Raw genomic sequence first — 20290 nt, forward strand, 5'->3', positions numbered from 1 at the left:
ACAGAGACATTGAACTCTCACTGTCCTGCCCCTGCCTCCTGTGACATGCTGACAGTGACTGTCTGGGCTCTATGTTTGTCCCTCTATGGTCAGGATTATGATGTGAGCTCTCTGACCTCCATTGAATCGTCCTGTATACCATTCTGATCTGACACTTCTGTGCTGGGGAAGTGAAAGTCTTTGTCCTAAGAGATCTGTTTTTACCCAGATGTGTCTCTCCTGGGCTGTCCCTGATTGGGTAGGATCCTTGCTGATGATAGAGTGTCTGCCTGTGCCTCTTGTGTCTCTCTCATTCCATTGTCTTCTGAAGCCTTGCCCTCCATGTCCTGCAAATCAGTCATATCACTAGAGCCTTCATTCCATAGATTCCGCCTCTCTTTGGGGTATGAAGTATTTCCTGCAAGGACTCAAGTGTTCATCCAGTTCTCACATCCTTTCATTCCATGACCCTTTCCCTGGCACCTTCTCTTCTCCCCACTGTCCTCCCTCTTGCTGGTTTCCTTGAGTTTTCAGGACACCTCAGGGTTCTGCCTTGCAACCCCATGAGGCCTGGGGGTGGGGTTAGCTGCTCCACTGGTACACCATTGACCACCCCAGATCCTGAGTCGCACAGTTCCAGGGCCCTGTTTTAAACGTCTGACCCATGTGTCCCCAGCCTTGGCCCTGAGGGTGCCGTGTCCCTGCAAATTCTCCACATGGTCACCCCCTCAATGCTCCCTGTTCTTTCTTCCATTTTCTATGGGGACTGTTAGTAACTCCCAGATATAAAAAAGGTCCAACACAAGACCAGACAGGAGAGGACAGACAGAGCACATGGGGGTCCCAGGATGACCCCGGCAGACAGATTTTAGATTTTAGGTCATTCCACCATTCCCTGTGCCTCAGGTAGGAGGTGCGGGGTTATGATGAACAGAGAAGCAAGCACAACAGTCAGTACAGGGAAGGGAGGAGAGCAGGGTCCTAGGGGCTGAGGTGCTGGGTGAAAGAGTAACCGAGACTTATATATAAGATACACAGAGGAAAAAAAAAACAGTCAAAAAATGCCCACATGTCTGGAAGAGCAGGGGAGCAGGGAGAAGATGAGACTCACCTAGGACGCTCAGATGGGTACCTCCGCCGAACACCCAACACTGTGATACAGGCTCATACAAAAACCCTGTCCATGGGAGGCCCTGCCCCAACCCCAGCCCCCCACGTGCAGCTGTGATGGAGGAAGTGAGGGTACTGCTTCAGGCTGGTGTCTGCTCAACAGAGGAGCCACATGTCCCACACCCATATCAGAGAATAGCACCAATGTCCCCATGTGTACAGCAATAGGATCCTTGGAATCAATTCTTCCAATGGAAGTTGGTATCTGATTTTCTGTTTCTACCACTATCTCCTGGATATTGGAATGAGTTTGTGGAAGGCTTTTGTGTCATTGTGAGTTATTTTCCATGGAAATGAACAGGACATCTCTTTTCTGTATGTTCAAACATTGTAATACCCTGGGGAGATGTGAGGTGAGGGTGGAGGGAGTACCCTCCCTCCCAAAGGATCCTTTGCAGGGAGAAAGAGTTGGACTGTGTATGGACATTGGCAACTAACTGTGTCCCGAGACATAACTTCAGAGGGCTCTGTCTTATGGTCCCAGGGGATGTGCTAGTTTGGGACTGTTGTAAGTGATGTGTGGCCTGGTCCTGTAAGACATGCCAGCCTGTGTCCAGGTGACCTTGGGAGCAGCTCCAGCCAAGCCCCAATCTGGGCTCATGTTGGGGAGGGTCTGGTATGTGACTGCTGCTATGCTTCTCTTAAAGAGTCTTAAATGCCACCTCCCACAAAATGAAACTGGCATCAGTGATGAATTTCAGGCCTGGGCAGGTATGCACAAGATGAAATAGAATATGTTTTCCCTCAGAAAGCTGGAGCTGTTGAGATCTCCTGGGGTCATGTGAGTGTACCCAGGAGCCACCTGAATAGACTCCCAGTGGACGAATGTCCATATGGGCAGACATGAAGCCATCATGCAGTGTGGACAACACTGGTACATTCCCAAAATCTGATCCATTGAATCCCAGCATGTACCAGGTCGCCAAATAAAAATGAATCAGCAGGGGAGGGTGGAAGGAACAGGTCATCATCCTGTGAAGTGGGGAAGAGCAGGGAACAGTGCACATTTCTTCTTTTCCCTGCACATGAAAGGCACTCCCCACATGGGTACGTGGCAGCCCTCCCAGGAGAAGGAGGACAGAAATGAAATACTGCTGTGATGCACCCTTTCCATCTGATGGACGGAGTTTTTGAACATCAAAGCAGCTAATCCTACCTAAAAAGGTTCACTTGATGTGGGTCCTTTGATGCAAAGTAGCCAACTGTCCAGGGAGGCGATTCTGACGTCATACAAACTGGACCTCCTGAAGGATCTGATGCCAGAAGCCCTTTGCAGGATGAGGAAACAGAGAGGATGGCTCAGGTACAACTCTGGGAGGCTGTGGCAGCATCCCCACCATGGGAGAGTCCCAGCACCAGCCGCTCAGCCCCTTAGTCCCTTCTTTGCAAGGAAAAGTAGAGTGATGGGGGATTCTTACAGACCCAACAGTCCTGAAGACACCCAACCCCCCACAATCACAGTGTCAAATGATTTTCAGTATTCAGAAAGAGAAAAGGAAATACCCCCAAATAGCAATAACATCAACAATATAATTCCATGCATTCACTTGTGACAAGTTTGAGGTCTTCATTGATAAGTATTTTCATTGTTAAGGATTTACAGTTTCTACATGGGTTTGATCATGCTACTTTAGTTTCTGTTTAGGCCTTTATCTTCTGGTACACAGATGAAATCATTATTGAGAAAAAGATATGATATCTGGAATTTGTTTGCAAATATTGCATAAGAGGGCAATTATTTTGTTGTGTCAGCATCATCAGGGAATTGATATATTGGGACCTGGTTGATGGGAACAAGGAGGTACTCTTATTCCTCTGTCTCCCTATTTTGGTGTTTTCATTTTTCCTTAATGCACACTTAGAAGAAACTTACAAGAAGAGATGATTAGTGTGGGGCAGTATCAGAGATGGGTAATTTTCGCATTCTACAGAAGGGTCATGGACATGAGTTAGACATGGATAGCCTTCTCCCACATGTGGTCTCACAGATCACAGAAGCCATAAAGAAAAAATTAAACTAATCTGACACATAAAAATTAAAAACAGCTTTATGGTGAAAGACCCCATCAACAAAAGGCATAAAACACACCAGGGAACAATATTTACAACTATGGACTTAACAATGAGTCAATATCCCAAGTATATGAAGGGTTTCTATAGATCCATAAGAAAATACAACCAACTGAATGGAGAAACAGGCAAAATTACAACTGGTAAATAAATTCACAGTAGAAATAAAATCAGACAATAAAAAAACGAAAGGAAAACAAGTTTTACCAATGATCAAATAACCAATTAAACAACAAACATAGGCTCACTGATATTCATTGGATGAGCAAAAAAAAAAAAAAGATCAACAATATCACATTATTGTCAAGGATGTAGAGGAAAGGGCACTGTCATTCACTGCAGTGAGTATAAGCTGGAACCTTTCAGAAGGACATTTGGGCATTGCCTAGGAACATTCCCCAAACACATTCTCTCTGATCGAGCAATTCCACTTTGAGCCATTTATCCATAGTAGATACTTAAGTGCACTTTATACAAGCACACATAACACATGCGCACATATGTGAGGATTTCCATTGCGGCATCACTTGTGATTTATATTTTTAAATGGAAACAGCCTAAATGTCCATTAATAAGGGGATAATTAAATACAATCTGGTTTGTCCAAACTTTGAGGTTTTACAAAGCCATTACAAGAACATGGGAGATCTATCCAAATTGAGATAGAAAATAATAGTAACACATTGTTTAAAAAGCTTATTCCAGGGTATGGTTTCATTAAAAAATCCCAATACCAACTAGGTGTTTGTGTGTGTGTGTGTGTGTGTGTGTGTGTGTGTGTGTGTGTGTTTTCAGGGACATATACACATAGGAGAAGCGTTGGAAATGTACTGACCAACCTGACAGTGGCTGTCTCTGGAGAATGGGTTTTAGGGTAAGATGTGTGGGGATGGTAAGCAGAAACATTGGATTTTTTCTTTATATACTTCTGTGCTTAATCATTTTTATTTTTATTTTTTTTTTACAACAAGTACACATTACTCTTGTATTAAAGATTATTTTAGGGGCACCTGAGTGGCTCAGTTGGTTGGGCATCCAACTTTGGCTCAGGTCATGATCTTGTGGTTTGTGAGTTCGAGCTCCACGTCGGGCTCTGTGCTGACTCAGAGCCTGGAGCCTGCTTCAGATTCTGTGTCTCCCTCTCTCTCTGCCCCTTTCCCACTCGCACTCTGTCTGTCTGTCTCTCTCAAAAAGAAATGAACTTAAACGAATTATTTTAGGGGCACCTGGGTAGCTCAGTTGGTTGACTGACTTTGGCTCAGGTCATGATCTCCCGGTTCAAAAGTTTGAGCCCCACATCAGGCTCGCTGCTGTCACTCTGTCAGTGCAGAGCCTGCTTCAGATCCTCTGTCCCCCTCTCTCTGCCCCTCCCAAAAAAATAAATTAAAAAAATTATTTTAGAAGCTTGTGCTCTCCCAAAAAAATAAATTAAAAAAATATTTTAGAAGATAAAAACCAAATATATCTTCCTGTGAACATTTTCAAAAGTATAGAAAATTAGAAAGCAAAGTTTTAAATTAGGGGAAGTCCCATCAGCCAGAGACACACCATTGACATTTTTCTATTATTTTGGGCAGGCTTTTGAAAATGTACACATACTTTAAAAACCCACACATAGTTTTTAGGGTTTGAAGATTCCTTATGATTGATGTTCTATACTGTATTTGGCCACACCCTTTCTGCTGGATATTTAGATTATTTCCAGTTTTCTCCCACCATTAGTAATGTTGAGCTAGTCATTCTTGTTTATAAACCTTTTGTTATATCTTGGATTATTTTCACCTCTCCCCCACCATGAATTCATAGAAGTGGAATTGCACAATTTAAATAAATATACTTAAAAAATGACTTGCTGCATATTGTTAAAATGGTTGTACATTTTGGACTTCTATAGACAGTCCATGAGAGTGCCCATTCCTCCCGGTCAACCTCTGGTACAGTCACTTTAAATTCACTAGCTAATTTCATACGTGGTCTTGGTACCTGATCCTTCCTCCCCATCCCCAAGATGCAGGCTTTGGCTGTTGTTTCTCCTGGGTCCTTAATCTGGCCTCACATCAATCTCCTATCTGGAGCCGTTTTTCCAAACATGAATCCGACTGTGATGGTCTGCTACCTAAATCCCTCAACAACTCTTCTGGACTCCAAGATCAAGGGCGCAGCACATTAAGACACTGCACGCAGCACAGAGTGCCCTGTTGTGCCTGCACAACCTCTCTCTCTCCTCAGCCCAGGCCGCTCCGGGTGCCTGGAGTGGTCACATCATGTGTCAGTGACTCTTCACCTGGCAGACCAATTTGATTGTCCCCACACCTGGACATGACCCCCTTGGTTCAGGCCCACCCTCTCTGGGTCCCCAGGCCTGACCCCTGTGAATATTTATGAATAAGTTGCAGAGTGGACATCCTTGGTGGAGACTCAGACAAGCCCTTGCTCCCCTCTCTAACTGCCTGGCAGAGCATCCCTTCAGAATGTTGCCCCATTTTGTTTCAACACAGGACATGCTGATGAGGTCACAGGGTTCAGTCCTCTGGCTTCTTACAGTGCTGGGACTGTGCCTATGTGCTGTGTGACCTTGGGAAGGTCACCTTACCTCTTTGGACCTCTATCTTCCTCTGCAAGATGAGGATAACAGCAGGATCTGACTTGTGGGGCTACAGAGGGCGTTTCTGCCCCTAAAACGATTAGTGCCTGCTGGGCACATCCTGCTCCTGCCTGCCTCTTTCTGCCCTACCCAGAGGACAAGGGTGAGGCAGGTGCGGCACTAGTCCAAAATTTAAGGGATGCCCAAAACTCCGTCATCAAGACACACGATATTTTAATACAGTATTACAAACAAAAAATCAATGCAAAAAAAATCCACACAAGACAGATGTCAGCACTTTAAATACAGCCAGTGTCTTACCCAGGCCCCTTCTCTCTGGCCCATTCTTCCTTCTCCCCCCTCTTCCCCTCACTGCTGCTCTCCTCTTCGGATGTCCACTCCTGGCTCCCACCTTAGGGAATTCCACATCCTCCCCTGCTGTGATCTTTTGGCTCCTTACCTTAGGCTCCTTCCCTCTGGGGCTCTGCTCAATGATGCTGCGTTGGCCCATGGCCAGGTGTAGCAGCAGTAGGGGACAGAGCTGCCTGGGGCCAGGGCTCTGTCCCCCAGGAGCCTCACAGCACACTTGGCCTGTCTCCGGCCTCATCTGCCCTCAGGGTGGAAGCTTGGCTTGAACTTCCAGGAGAGGGGCTGGCAGGTGCCTCAGGTCCCTCTTGTTGGCAGCAGCGGTCCCAGTGTGCCTGGCCCACATAGTGTTGTCCTCTGCCTGGGCCTTCTCTGGTCCCTGCACTCAGTGCCCAGTCCTCTCCAGGGCCCATGGCTGTTACCCCTGGAGATCTCCCTCAGAGTGACATCTGCCAGCTGCCCGGCTGTGGTCGATCCTGGGCTCCACCCCCTCCCACTGAAGCCAGCCCACAGTTCCTGCCCCTGGGGCCCTGGGTGGGGCATACCTGACCTGCCTTATTTCCGTATTCCTAAGGGTGACCCAGGTCTGTGGAGCATCTCCCTGGGACTTGAAAAGACCACAGTAAGCAGTTGAGTGCCCAGTGAGTCAAGAATCACCAAGGCCTGAGTTTCTTGGGGTGGGACTGGGGCTAGGGCTTCTCTTCTGACCAGTCCCCCAGGCTGGGTCCCTGCACACTACACTTCCTTGGCAGGGTTGGTCAAGCCTGGCTGGTTTCCCTCTGGTCGTCTCAGCTTCTCAGCCAGGCAAGGGCCCTGCAGGGAGCGATTCTATATCCCTCACTCAAGGAATAATGTCAGGCTCATGAATGTTGAAACCTAGCTTTAGGTCATCTCTGAGCCTCAGTTTCCTCATCTGTAAAATGGACACAGTTCCTCTGTAGCAGGGCAGTCATGAAGATGAATGAGATCATGTGAATGCTAAGCCCCAGTATGTAGCAGGTGTTGAACAAATGTCCATTCCCTTTCCACCATCCTCGGACTTTGGGCTTTAGAATAACTGTTGGCATGTCCTGGGGGACGTTTCCCTGTATTACAAGTGAGAAAACTAAGGTCCAGAGAAGATGAACGCTGGGGCCAAGGGTGTTCTGGGAGTGGGCTGCAGGGTGATCTAGAATCTAGGAGTGAGCTCCTCCCCTGCATTGCAGCCCTTTGTCCACCTGGAAGGCTCATGCTTTGGTTCCAAGGGAGGTGAGGTTTGGGTTCTGTTGGGCAGAGGTGCAGGAGGCATGGATTGCACAGGTGCTTTGGGCTGGGGGCCATTGGAAAGCCCAGGAATATAATATGTAATGCAATGAGGCTGAGGCAGACAGCGGGGCCGGCTGCTGGCTGAGCTGAGATCATTTCACCTATTTGAGGATGAGGAAATTGATGTTCAAGCAGATTCTATACAGAGGGCTGGCCCTTGCACGGCTCCAGGACATGCTTTGTTGATGTCTGTGCATCAGCTCTCCGGGCCTGGTGAAGTCTCACTGCTCGGTGAAGAGAGAATTGAAAGCAGCAGGTTGTAGGATCCCGCCTGTCACCCAGTTGCCTTTTCTGCCGCAAGGTCTTTTAATACACCTGCTCAAGTCTGGGTTGCAGCCCCTCAGGGCTTCTAGTTTCTGTTTCAGCAGCCCTAAATGAGGCCTCCCAGGCCTGCCAAAGTGACTTTCCTGGGAGGTCCCTTTAAGAGTTGTGTGTCCCATGTTTTGAGTCAGGCACTCCTTAACTTTCCTGCTACATTTGGCAGGAAATCATCCTATCCATGGGATGAGGCCCACACCTGCCTCTGACCTTGGGTTCCTGGTACCATGGGGGCTGGAGTGGCATGTGCCCTAGGAGTCCAGACCAAAGCTGTTCCCTCCTGGCACCCCTGTCTGGGTGTGACACTCACCTACTACCCAGGGCCCAGAAGCTGTGGTTCTCTGGGGGACAGCCCCAGGTCTTGGGAAGAAGGGGCTCTCCCTAAAGGCAGCATCTCCAGCTGTGCCTCTTTTCCCCCACCCCTGCACCTGCCACAGCCTCTGGGCTGCCACTGCCATAAACCACATCCTCTTGTGGTGGCTTCAGTCAGAAATCTGGGTCTGGTTGTTTCCTGGGGACACTTGAAGGATGGGCTGGGTCTTCCCAGATGGTGCAGCTGCAGCTCTGACCCACCCAGGCCTGCCCCTCACCTCCTTCCTGGATTGAGATACGCCAAGGGCTGGATTCAGGCTGGGCCAGAGGAGTCCAGGTCCATCTGCCCCCTTGGTAGACCCCCTGCTGAGGGTCCCTGGCTCCTCTGTGCCCTGCCCCAGCCCTTCTCCCATGGAGTGTCAGGGTGTGTCCTTGTCCAATCACTTCTGTCCTGCTTCCCATGTCAGAGGGTGCCCCTGTCTCCTGCTGACCAGTCTCCTGCCCACTCTGTACTCCACAAGCCCCAGAGACTGCCTAAATCCAGGTCTCTCGAGCACCTTGGTCCACCACCCCCCCATCCCCAAACTCAAGCCAGCTGGGCCTTCTCATCTCACAGTTGTGCATGGGGTGTGTGTGTGTGTGTGTGTGTGTGTGTGTGTGTGTGTAACAAAGTATCTGTCTGGGGATGTGACAGAGGTTCTGGAATCTCTCAGAGTTCTTGGAGTCAGGGTCTGGCTCTGCAGCTTCTGAGCCCCACTCTGAGGGATCCCCAGGATCCCTGGAGACCCCTACTCCTTTGTTGATCTTGGGGGTGCAGTCCCACCTCACACTCCAGCTTTCCTCCAGCAAATGGAAAGAGAATTCTACTGCTTCTGTAGATGTCACAGACTCATGACCCTGGTGGGGACCTTCTAGTTCCTTCGACTGATAAACTGAGGCACAGAGAGGGAGAGTTTCTTTCCTAAGACACACAGCGACTTGGTGTAAAGACTGTGTCTTGGGACTTACCAGTACCAGCCATAGACCTGAGAGGACCAGGCTTTTTTTTTTGCACATGAGGTGGAGCCAGCCTGGAACTGAAGGATGGAGCTTGGGAACTTTTCAGTGCTTTAACCCCCAACTCTCCCAATACAGCCGCCTGGAGTGCAGTCCCGAGGGGACAGTCCAATAGGGGGCAGCAGAGACCAGCAGTAGAGGGAGGCTAAACCTCAGAAAGGGCTGGAACTCAGAAGGGGCTGGCCAGACAGAGGCCCGGGAAAGGCTCCAGTGGTGGTGGCAGGCGGGAGGATGCAGAGGCCGGACTCTAGTCCAACATCTTCCCTGACACCCACCTAACCCTTGCAACCACGGCCTGGGGTGAGGCGAGTGAAGCGAGTCACTCCAGTGTGGAGTGGGGGGGGGGGGGCGGATACTGAACTGACTTACAGTTTTGATGTTATATTTATTACGGGATTTTTCTGCATTACGATGTGAAAAAAGATTGCATTAAATATTATTGTGATGACGAGTTTTGGGGTCCTCCCTTAAATTTTACATGTAACGACAGTGGCTTACTCTGCTCATACTAGTGCCGGCTGTATTTGATACTCCAGGGAACATTTTTTGGGGGGCGGTGTGTGGAGGAAGTCGGGGGCGGGGTTCTGGAGTGGGCGTGGCCAGAGCCCTGTGGTTCCAGCCTCACCTGACCAGGTGGGTTGATGTTTGCATAGCGGAGCCCAATTTTCCAGGCCCTTTCCAAAGTCTTGGATTGATACCCGGGAGGGGTACACTCCCTTCATGAGGACCTGCGTGGCAGGTGGTGGCTTTGTAGCAGCCACAGCTCCTTCAGCTCTTCCACCGGGAACAGCCTCCTGGCAGGTCCTCGCGGGACAAAGCACATTCTTAGAGAGGGTGGTGCAGCCTCCTTTATTACATTCATACAAAGCGCTCCACCCTGATGGCTACCAACACTAACGTAATTTACATTCGATTCTTACTTCATTATTCCTAAAAGCCCACACACCCTCACATTTGTGTATAACTACACGTGTCATATACCATAGTAGCTACTGCACTGTGTGTGCTAGTTCCATAATGGCGAATAGCCTAGTGACTTACCTTGTTTTAAAAAAGTTGTTATAAAATAGATAATCACATAAAATCGACCTCACTTTATTGTTTGACCATTTCTCCAGACACATCCTTTGCTTTTCAGTGATTTTACAATATTCCCCGAAATACCCATCCAGATGTTTACTTGTGTTGACAACTAGAGCCAGTTTCTAACAGAAGTACGTCTGAATAGTACCTTGGACAGTGAGGACTGGCTTTGCCAATTAGGTTAAACAGTGGGACTCTTCCCTAGATTGAATGATTCAAATCGGCAGTCCCAAGTTTTGGAGGAAAAAATATAGTTTAAAACACATGAGAAGAGGAAATAATGTTTTTCAAAAAAATTTGTAAAGATGCAAAGTTGCACGATGATTACAGATATTTTACTTTTCCCCAATCTTTTATTTTTTAAAAATTATTGTTAATATTTATTTATTTTTGAGAGAGAGAGCATGAGCTGGGGAGGGGCAGAGAGAGAGAGGGGGACAGAAGTTCCAAAGCGGGCTCCACACTGACAGCAGAGAGCTCGATGCAGCTCGAACTCACAAACGATGAGAACATGACCTGAGCTGAGGTCGGCTGCTGAACTGAGCTACCCAGGCACCCCCAATTTCTTCCCAATCTTTTAAATTACATGACACACAAGGGATCTCTTAGTAAGTTCTGTTCAAGTTTCTTGTTGCATATCCCAGAAGCTGGGAAAGTGGATGACAGATGGCTAGGTGACACCTCTGTGCAGGTGGTCCTCTCTCCCCTAGAAGCTGATACTGGGATGGAGCCAGACTGCAGGAGGTTTACAGGGAGAGTGATTGGGACCAACCCCTGTGCAAGGGTTGGGTGGGAAGCAGGATAGGCAGGATGGGCAGAGGGAGGAATCAGCTATAGGGGAGCTTTGCTGTTGAGATGGCCTTTCCCAGTTTCCCCAGGTGGGTTGAGAGGCTGGGCCTTCAGGCCCTCACGTTGATCAGCCTTTAGAGGCCAGCTGCCCAGGGCAGGACCATGGCTCAGCTCCAGGTGGCTCTCTTCATCAAGGTTGCTGACAGATGAGGGCAGGGCTGTTTGCAGGTGCCTTTCCCAGCAGATGCAGCAATAAGCCCTTCATTCTATTCCGATGGTGCATCAAACTGTCTACTGGTTCAAATCCTCTTGAAGTCAGGTGGTTTCCAACTCGTTGCTTTCAAAAAAAAATTAAAAGAATATGAAATAGAGCTTCCAGCTGATAGATCATTGAAAACAATAATTTTTGACAATCAACCACTAATGATTTTTGGCACATAACTAGGAAGGAGCTCAGATCTGTGAGTGAAATTGTATTACAAAACTTCTGTTTATGAGACCAAAGTTTCTTTGAGCTTCATACAAAAATGAAAGCCAGGGGATGCCTGGGTGGTTCAGTCAGTCAAGCTTCTAATTCTTTTTTTTTTAAATTTTTTAAAAATGTTTACTTATTTTTGAGAGAGGGAGAGACAGAGCATGAGCAGGGGAGGGGCAGAGAGAAAGGAAGACACAGATCTGAAGCAGGCTCCAGGCTCTGAGCTGTCAGCACAGAGCCCGATGACGCGGGGCTTGAATACACGAACCGGGAGATCATGACCTGAACTGAAGTCGGATGCTTAACAGACTGAGCCATTCAGGTGCCCCAAGATAAATCATAGTCTTAAACATAACATTGAAACTATAAAGTTTCTTTTTTTGTTTTTAATTTTTTAAAAATGTTTATTTACTTTTGAGAGAGACAGAGAGACAGAGTGCAAGAGGGGGAGGGCAGGTAGAGGGAGATGCAGAATCTAAAGTAGGCTCCAGGATCTGAGCTGTCTACACAGAGCCCGGCGTAGGGCTCAAACTCATGAACATGAGATCACGACCTGAGCTGAAGTCAGATGCTTAGCTGACTGAGCCACCTAGGGGCCCAAAGCTTCTGATTCTTGATTTGGGCTCAGGTCATGATCTATTTCACGGTCATGAGATGGAGCCCTGTGTTGGGCTCCATGCTGAGTGTGGATCCTCCTTGAGACTCATTCCCTCTCTCTCTCTCTCTCTTTCTCTCTCTCTCAAAAAAAAAAAAAAAAAAAAAAGAAAGGTAGGACAGAATTGATACAGGACCCTGATTCATTCTAGTGGAACATCATATTTATCAATGGATCCATGAATCAAAAAATGAAAATTTTAATATGTTTATTTTGTGTTGCTCACATATTGCTATGAATAATTATGATGCCAACTGGAAGAAAACTATTTAACACTCAAGATCACAGGCTATGAAACTAAATTTTAGAATGTAAAAATTTAGTGCATATTTTTAGGATAGAGATGTATGACAGTATGTATTTCAGGTATAAAAATATATAAGCAGATCAAATCCAGGAAGGGGTGTGGAATGAAAACAGAGTTCAAGAAGAGGAAAGAAAGTTGAAAAATTTCTAAATGTTACAGAGTGGGCATCCAATCATATGATATTTGCTTCCACTCAACATGTGTGCAAGAGCTCTGTGAACATTTTACAAACTTCTGGTGAAAACTTTACATGTAAACTTACAAAGGAGCAGGGAGTGTGAACCTCGGTTCTTTTGGAGGGTGGGTGGGCAATGGTGCTGAGGGCTCAGCTGCAGGCCCGGGCCCCCTCCCATCAAGGAGGCTCTTCTCTGATGCATAAAGATCCTGGGTCTCAGCGAAGGGTGATCACATAAACCAACAAGTGGAAGGACCCCCATGAATCAGGGGCCAGCTAGGAGCTGCGCATTTTCCTTCCAGTATCTTGACTTTTCAGGTCACTCCTGAGAGGAGTGAGGAGCTACTTGCCTGGAGAGGGGACAAGGCTGTGCCAAGGTTCAGCCAGTAGGGGGACCTCTGGACCCACAGGGCGCCACAGTCTTTGTGATTCAAAACAGGCCCCCTACCTCCCCACCCCCTACTATTTCTCAGTGTGGTAAACAAAGGCCCTGAGGGGAAGTCTTTCCAACCCTGAGGGTCAGGGCCAAGACCAGAGAGGACACCCGACCCTAAGACGTGGCCTGTGGCTGTTCAGAGGATGGAGAGAATGAGCATCAGGCCAGGGCAGGAGCATTTGTGTCTCACTTCCCCATCTGTCTGTGTCACTGTGAGTCATTGCCAGGTGCTCCCAATGACATGGTAGGTGGCACAGAAATAGCCTCGTCCTTGGCCTGGGCCCCACTGGTGGTCAGGGTGGCCATGTTCCCTGAGTTGGGAGCCAGAGAATCACTCAGGGATCTCTGAGGGCCAGTTGCTGCAATAATAGATGGGGGCCTGGCCTGACTTCTGCTGGTGCCATTGGACATATTTCCTTACAATGTTGTTTTCTCCACAGGTGATCCTGGCGTCTGTCCCAGGGCCACTGACACTGACAGGAGCCGAGTCAGCTCATTGGAGGCCACAGAACCTGCAAGAGAGATTATGAGAGGTGGGTTTCCAGCTGACGGGGCTCTGCCTTCCTGGCCTGGACTGAACTCCAGAGGTTTCTTGGCCCCCAGAGTTGTCCCCACCCATCAATCTCAGCCCCAGGGGCCCATGGGCCTGGCTGGTGGATAAAACCTTTGAAAAAATGAGAAACTCCCAGTCCCTTTCTCTGGGCAGGTGCAGCCCCTTAGAGCTCACACAGGGCCAGTGAGCAAAATGGGAGATTTCACCCCTTTAGCCCCTCATCCTGCAGCAAGGTGAAGAGATCCTGTCCCCCACTGGGGCAGGAGCTCAGAGTCAGGGCCAAGCTTGTCCCAGATCCCAGTGAGCCTGGGCACAGCACCTGTGCAGTGAGAAAGGAGGCCGACGAGGAGAGGGGTCCAGGCCGTGGTGGAGGCGCCCCAATTCTGCTACTAAGGTCCAAGGCTGGGCAAAATTCCTCCTAAGGCCTCTCTTTTTCCCTTGCTGGAGACTCCTGCTGGTTATGCAAATCAATGGAGGCTCTGGAGCTGTTGCTGAAGAGCTTTGTGGTTGCAGAGAAGGGGGAAGGGCTCAGCCCCAAGGCACAGAGAGAGGACAGGTATCCCTTGTAGTCTCCACCCCCAGCCCAGGGGATCCTCCTCCTGGTAGTCACTAGTCTGGGGCTGTAGCCCCCATTCAGTCTATGCCCTGGCCTACATCCTGGGCTGTTCTGGCCACTGAGAGACAGTCTATCTGTGTTTTCAGGGAACCTGAAATCGTGCTCACTGAATCGTTCTGGGTGCTGTCATGAAGGTGGCCAGAGTCATGGTGGTGATACTGAGATTGTCTTGGGCTCCCAGTCTTTCCTCTGCTCCATTCTGGCTCAGAAGGAAGGTGGTTAATATCATCCAGGAGTTCCAAGTGTCTCATCCATCGTTGTGTTGTGGTGGGGGCCTCGAGCTGGTCCGCTTCTAGCTCCATCTCCATAGCATTTCCGCACTGAGTCTCCTCTGACATTCCCAGGCCCCAGTGCAGTGACCCTCCTCACCCCTACTCCAGGGAAACCCTGAAGCAGGAGCAGCGTTCTATTGCAGATCACAGTTTGTGAGAGCCAGAACCTGAATAAAATTTCCTCCTTGCCAGGTGCACGTGGAGTTGTTAAAGGTCCATGGAGCTGCTGTAAGAGTCTACCCTTGGCCATGAGCTCTTGGACAGGTGGTAAGTGCTGTGTCTCAGAATCTCCAATGTGTGGCTGGGGCAGGGACATATCACGTGCTCAAAAGATATGATTTGAGTATAAGAGAATGAAATTGGCTGAATTCTAAGAATACTTCATGTGAAATTGAAATGATAATTTTGACTTCAGTTGCTAGGGAAAATGCATTAGGTAATAAAAATATTTAATATAATGTATGAGGTTGAGTAATGGTTATTGAATAGCTGCTGTGTCCTTGGAATGGAAAAAGAAAAAGAAAAGAAAATTGGCACCAGCCCCCTGGAGACGGTTTAGGGGGGAAAGGAGGAACTTCTCTTCGAAGTCAGGACAGGAGGCTCTCAGAGCAAAGAGGGGGGTACAATGTGTGTTCTCAGAGGGAGGGGGCTTTATAGACTTTTTTTACATTCTATAATTTATTTATTTTTTAATTTGCATCCAAGTTAGTTAGCACATGGTGCAACAATGATTTCAGGAGTAGATTCCTTAAGCCCCTACCCATTTAGCCCATCCCCCTCCAAAACCCCTCTAGCAACCCTATGTTTGTTCTCTATATTTAAGAGTCTCTTATGTTTTGTTCCCCTCCCTGTTTTTATAAAATGTTTTATATTTTGCTTCCCTTCCCTTATGTTCATCTGTTTTGTATCTTAAAGCCCTCACATGACTGAAGTCATATGATATTTGTCTTTCTCTGACTAATTTAGCTTAGCATAATACCCTTAATTCTATTCATGTAGTTGCAAATGGCAAGATTTCATTCTTTTTGATTGCTGAGTAATATTCCATTGTATATATATACCACATCTTCTTTATCCATCCATCCATCCATCGATGGACATTTTGGCTCTTTCCATACTTTGGTTATTGTTGACAGTGCTGCTATAAACATTGGGGTGCATGTGCCCCTTTGAAACAGCATACCTGTATCCCTTGGATAAATACCTAGTAGTGCAATTGCTGGGTCGTAGGGTAGTTCTATTTTTACTTTTTTGAGGAACCTCCATACTATTTTGCAGAGTGGATGCACGAGTTTGCATTCCCACCAACAATGCAAAAGAGATCCTCTTTCTCCGCATCCTCGCCAACATCTGTTGTTGCCTGAGTTGTTAATGTTAGCCATTCTGACAGGTGTGAGGTGGTATCTCATTGTGGTATTGATTTATATTTCCCTGATGATGAGTGATGTTGAGCATTTTTTCATGTGTCATTTGGCCATCTGGATGTCTTCTTTGCAGAAGTATCTATTCATGTATTTTTCCCATTTCTTCACTGGATTATTTGATTTTGGGGTGTTGAGTTTGATAAGTTCTTTATAGATTTTGTATACTAACCCTTTATCTGATATGTCATTTGCAAATATCTTCTCCCATTCTGTCGGCTGCCTTTTAGTTTTGCTGATTGTTTCCTTCGCTGTGCAGAAGCTTTTTATTTTGTTGAGGTCCCAAAAGTTCATTTTTGCTTTTGTTTCCCTTGCCTCTGGAGACATGTTGAGTAAGAAGTTGCTGCGGCCAAGGTCAAAGAGGTTTTTTGCCTGCTTTCTCTTCTAGGATTTTGAGGGCTTCCTGTCTTACATTGAGGTCTTTCATCCATTTTGAGTTTATTTTTGTGTATGCTGTAAGAAAGTGGTCCACATTCATTCTTCTGCATGCCACTGTCCATTTTTCCCAGCACCACTTGCTAAAGAGACTGTCTTTATTCCATTGGATATTCTTTCCTGCTTTGTCAAAGATTAGTTGGCCATACATTTGTGGGTCTATTTCTGGGTTTTCTATTCTGTTCCACTGATCTGAGTGTCTGTTTTTGTGCCAGTACCATACTGTCTTGATGATTACAGCTTTGTAATACAGCTTGAAGTCCAGGATTGTGATGTTTCCTTTGTTTTTGTTTTTTTTTTTTTTCAAGACTGCTTTGGCTATTTATTTATTTATTTATTTAAAAAAAAATTTTTTTTTCAACGTTTATTTATTTTTGAGACAGAGAGAGACAGAGCATGAACGGGGGAGGGCCAGAGAGAGGGAGACACAGAATCGGAAACAGGCTCCAGGCTCTGAGCCATCAGCCCAGAGCCTGACGCGGGGCTTGAACTCACGGACCGCGAGATCGTGACCTGGCTGAAGTCGGACGCTTAACCGACTGCACCACCCAGGCACCCTGACTGCTTTGGCTATTTAGGGTCTTTTCTGGTTCCATACAAATCATAGGATTGTTTGTTCTAGCTCTGTGAAGAATACTGGTGTTATTTTGATAGGTATTACATTGAATATGAAGACTGCTTTGGGTAGTATTGACATTTTAACAATATTTGTTCTTCCTATCCAGGAGCATGGAATCTTTTTCCATTTTTTTTTTGTGTCTTCTTCAATATTTTCACAAGCTTTCTATAGTTTTCAGTGTGTAGATTTTTCACCTCTTTGGTTAGATTTATTCCTAGGTATTTTATGGTTTTTGGTGCAATTGTAAATGGGATCCATTCCTTGATTTCTCTTTCTGTTGCTTCATTGTTGGTGTATAGGAATTCAACCGATATCTATGCATTGATTTTATATCCTGCCACTTTGCTGAATTCACGGATCAGTTCTAGCAGTTTTTTGGGTGTAATCTTTTGGGTTTTCCATATAGAGCATCATGTTGTCTGCAAGGAGTGAAAGTTTGCCTTCCTCCTTGCCGATTTGGATGCCTTTATTTCTTTGTGTTGTCTGATTGCTGGGATTAAGACTTCCAATACTATGTTGAATAGCAGTGGCAAGAGTGGACATCCCTGTCTTGTTCCTGACCTTAGGGGGAAAGCTCTCAGTTTTTCCCCATTGAGAATGATATTAGCATTGGGTCTTTCTTATATGGCTTTTATGATCTCCAGGTATGATCCTTCTGTCCCTACTTTCTTGAGGGTTTTTATCAAGAAAGGATGCTGTATTTTGCCAAATGCTTCCTCTGCATCTGTTGAGAGGATCATGTGGTTCTTGTCCTTTCTTTTATTCATGTGATGAATCACATTGATAGTTTGCGGATATTGAACCAGCCCTACATCCCAGGTATAAATACCACTTGGTCATGGTCAATAATTTTTTTTAATGTATTGTTGGATCCGGCTGGCTAATATCTTGTTGAGGATTTTTGCATCCTTGTACATTAGGGAAATTGGTCTATAGTTCTCCTTTTTAGTGGCGTCTTTGTCTGGTTTTGGAATCAAGGTAATGCTGGCTTCAGAGAAAGAGTTTGGAAGTTTTCCTTCCATTTCTATTTTTGGAACAGCTTCAAGAGAATAGGTGTTAACTTTTCCTTAAACGTTTGGTAGAATTCCCCTGGAAAGCCATCTGGCCCTGGACGCTTGTGTTTTGGGAGATTTTTGACTACTAATTTAATTTCTTTACTGGTTATGGGTCTGTTCAACTTTTCTATTTCTTCCTGTTTCCGTTTTGGTAGTGTATATGTTTCTAGGAAGTTGTCCATTTCTTCCAGATTTCCCATTTTATTGGCATATAATTGCTCATAATATTCTCTTATTATTGCTTTTATTTCTGCTATGTTGCTTGTGATCTCTCCTCTTTCATTCTTGGTTTTATTTATTTGGGTCCTTTCCTTTTTCTTTTTGATCAAACTGGCTAGGGGTTTATTAATGTTGTTAATTCTTTCAAAGAACAAGCTTCTGGTTTCATTGATCTATTCTACTGTTTTTGTTTGTTTGTTTTTTTTTGTTTGTTTGTTTCAATAGCATTGATTTTTGCTCTAATCTCAATTATTTCCTGTCTTCTGCTGGTTTGGGGTTTTATTTGCTGTTCTTTTTCCAGCTCTTTAAGGTGTAAGGTTAGGTTGTGTATCTGTGATCTTTCTGTCTTCTTTAGGAAGGCCTGGATTGCTATATACGTCCCTCTTATGACTGCCTTTGCAGAGTTCCAGAGGTTTTGGGCTGTGATGTTATCATTTTCATTGGCTTCTATGTACTTTTTAATTTCCGCTTTAACTTCTTGGTTAGCCCATTCATTCCTCAGTAGGATGGTCTTTAGTCTCCAAGTATTTGTTATCTTTCCACATTTTTTCTTGTGGCTGACTTCTAGTTTCAGAGCGTTGTGGTCTGAAAATCTGCACGGTATGATCTCAATCTTTTTGTACTTGTTGAGGGCTGATTTATGTACCAGTATGTGATGTATACTGGAGAAGGTTCCATGTGTACTGGAGAAGAACGTATATTCTGCTGCTTTAGGATGAAATGTTCTGAATATTTCTGGTAAGTCCATCTGGTCCAGTGTGTCATTCAAAGCCATTGTTTCCTTGTTGATTTTCTGTTTAGATGATCTGTCCATTGTTGTAAGTGGGGTGTTGAAGTCCCTTACTATTATGGTATTATTATCAATGAGTTTATGTTTGTGATTAATTGATTTATATGTTTGAGCGCCTTCACATTTGAAGCATAAATGTTTACAATTGTTAGATCTTCTTGGTGGATAGACCCCTTAATTATGAGATAATGCCCTTCTTCATCTCTTGTTACAGTCTTTAATTTAAAGTCTGGATTGTCTGATATAAGTATGGCTATTCTGGCTTTCTTTTGTCCACCAATAGCATGATAGATGGTTCTCCATCCCCTTACTTTCAATCTGAAGGTGTCTTTAGGTCTAAAGTGGGTCTCTTGTAAACAGCATATAGATGGGTCTTGTTTTCTTATCCATTCTTTTACCCTATGTCTTTTGATTGGAGCATTAATCCATTGACATTTAGAGTGAGTACTGTAAGATATGAGTTTATTGCCATTATGTTTCTTTTAGATTTAGAGTTTCTGGTGGTGTTCTCTGGTCCTTTCTAGTCTTTGTTGCTTTTGGTCTTTTTTTGTTTCCTTGTCTTTTCTCCCTCAGAGAGTCCCCCTTAAAATTTCTTGCAGGGTAGTTTAGTGGTCATGAACTTCCTGTGAAAATGAATACAATGAAATAGAATAAAATGAAATGATGGAAGTAAAACAGAATTTGAAAAATTTACAAAAAAGTAAGAAAATATTGTAGAAAAAAATAAAAAATATTTTTAATAAAAATTGAAAATAAAAATACATTTTTTTCTCTTTCCCTATTCAAGAAAAAGAAAAGAAATGAAAAAGAAAAAAAAAAAGAAAATTGAATAGATGGACCAGCGAACAGACTGAAATACCATTGAAATCACCTTGTCTTTCCCTAGATGTCAAACTATGAAACACTTTATAGTCTGTAAACTAAGCAGGTGGAGAGACTTGTGGTGTTCCTGAAGAGCAAGGTTGGCCCAGGTGAGGGGCTTAGTGTAATGGCTCCATTCTCCACTAGATGGTGCTGCTTAGCTTACTGGGGTGGATTATTGTGGCGCTTGTGTGTGTGTGTGTATGTGCATGCGCAGGAGAGGCAAAAATGGCGTCACCCATCTACCAGTCTGTAGTGTTAGAACTCTGTTCTCCCTGATCGGCAGTCGCGCACCCTTCCTTTGTCTCCGGTTTCCGTCCACTCCCTGCTTTTACACTGTCTGTGACCAAGCTGTCAGGTTGCCAGGCG

The 20290-nt window shown here is 45.7% G+C and overlaps 4 protein-coding genes and 2 gene segments (V, D, J or C); all 6 read right to left on the reverse strand.

The window, feature by feature from the left end:
- The window catches only part of LOC101099449, a 328726-nt gene that overhangs the window by 49629 nt on the left and 258807 nt on the right, over nt 1-20290 (reverse strand).
- LOC123381268 (immunoglobulin lambda-1 light chain-like) overlaps nt 1-20290 on the reverse strand; it is a 670720-nt gene that overhangs the window by 40110 nt on the left and 610320 nt on the right. The gene's annotated exons all lie outside the window — the stretch shown is intronic.
- The window catches only part of LOC105260055 (immunoglobulin lambda-1 light chain-like), a 512144-nt gene that overhangs the window by 31590 nt on the left and 460264 nt on the right, over nt 1-20290 (reverse strand). The window lies entirely within an intron of this gene.
- LOC109497182 (immunoglobulin lambda-1 light chain) overlaps nt 1-20290 on the reverse strand; it is a 638912-nt gene that overhangs the window by 13572 nt on the left and 605050 nt on the right. The gene's annotated exons all lie outside the window — the stretch shown is intronic.
- LOC111557369 (immunoglobulin lambda-1 light chain) overlaps nt 1-20290 on the reverse strand; it is an 88733-nt gene that overhangs the window by 5038 nt on the left and 63405 nt on the right. The window lies entirely within an intron of this gene.
- The window catches only part of LOC109496970, a 927213-nt gene that overhangs the window by 709 nt on the left and 906214 nt on the right, over nt 1-20290 (reverse strand). The window contains 1 exon segment of the V gene segment in view: nt 1091-1128. Coding sequence covers nt 1091-1128 — 38 coding nt within the window.

The sequence above is a fragment of the Felis catus genome, chromosome D3 (assembly GCF_018350175.1).
Source record: "Felis catus isolate Fca126 chromosome D3, F.catus_Fca126_mat1.0, whole genome shotgun sequence".
Classification (NCBI taxonomy): domain Eukaryota; kingdom Metazoa; phylum Chordata; class Mammalia; order Carnivora; family Felidae; genus Felis; species Felis catus.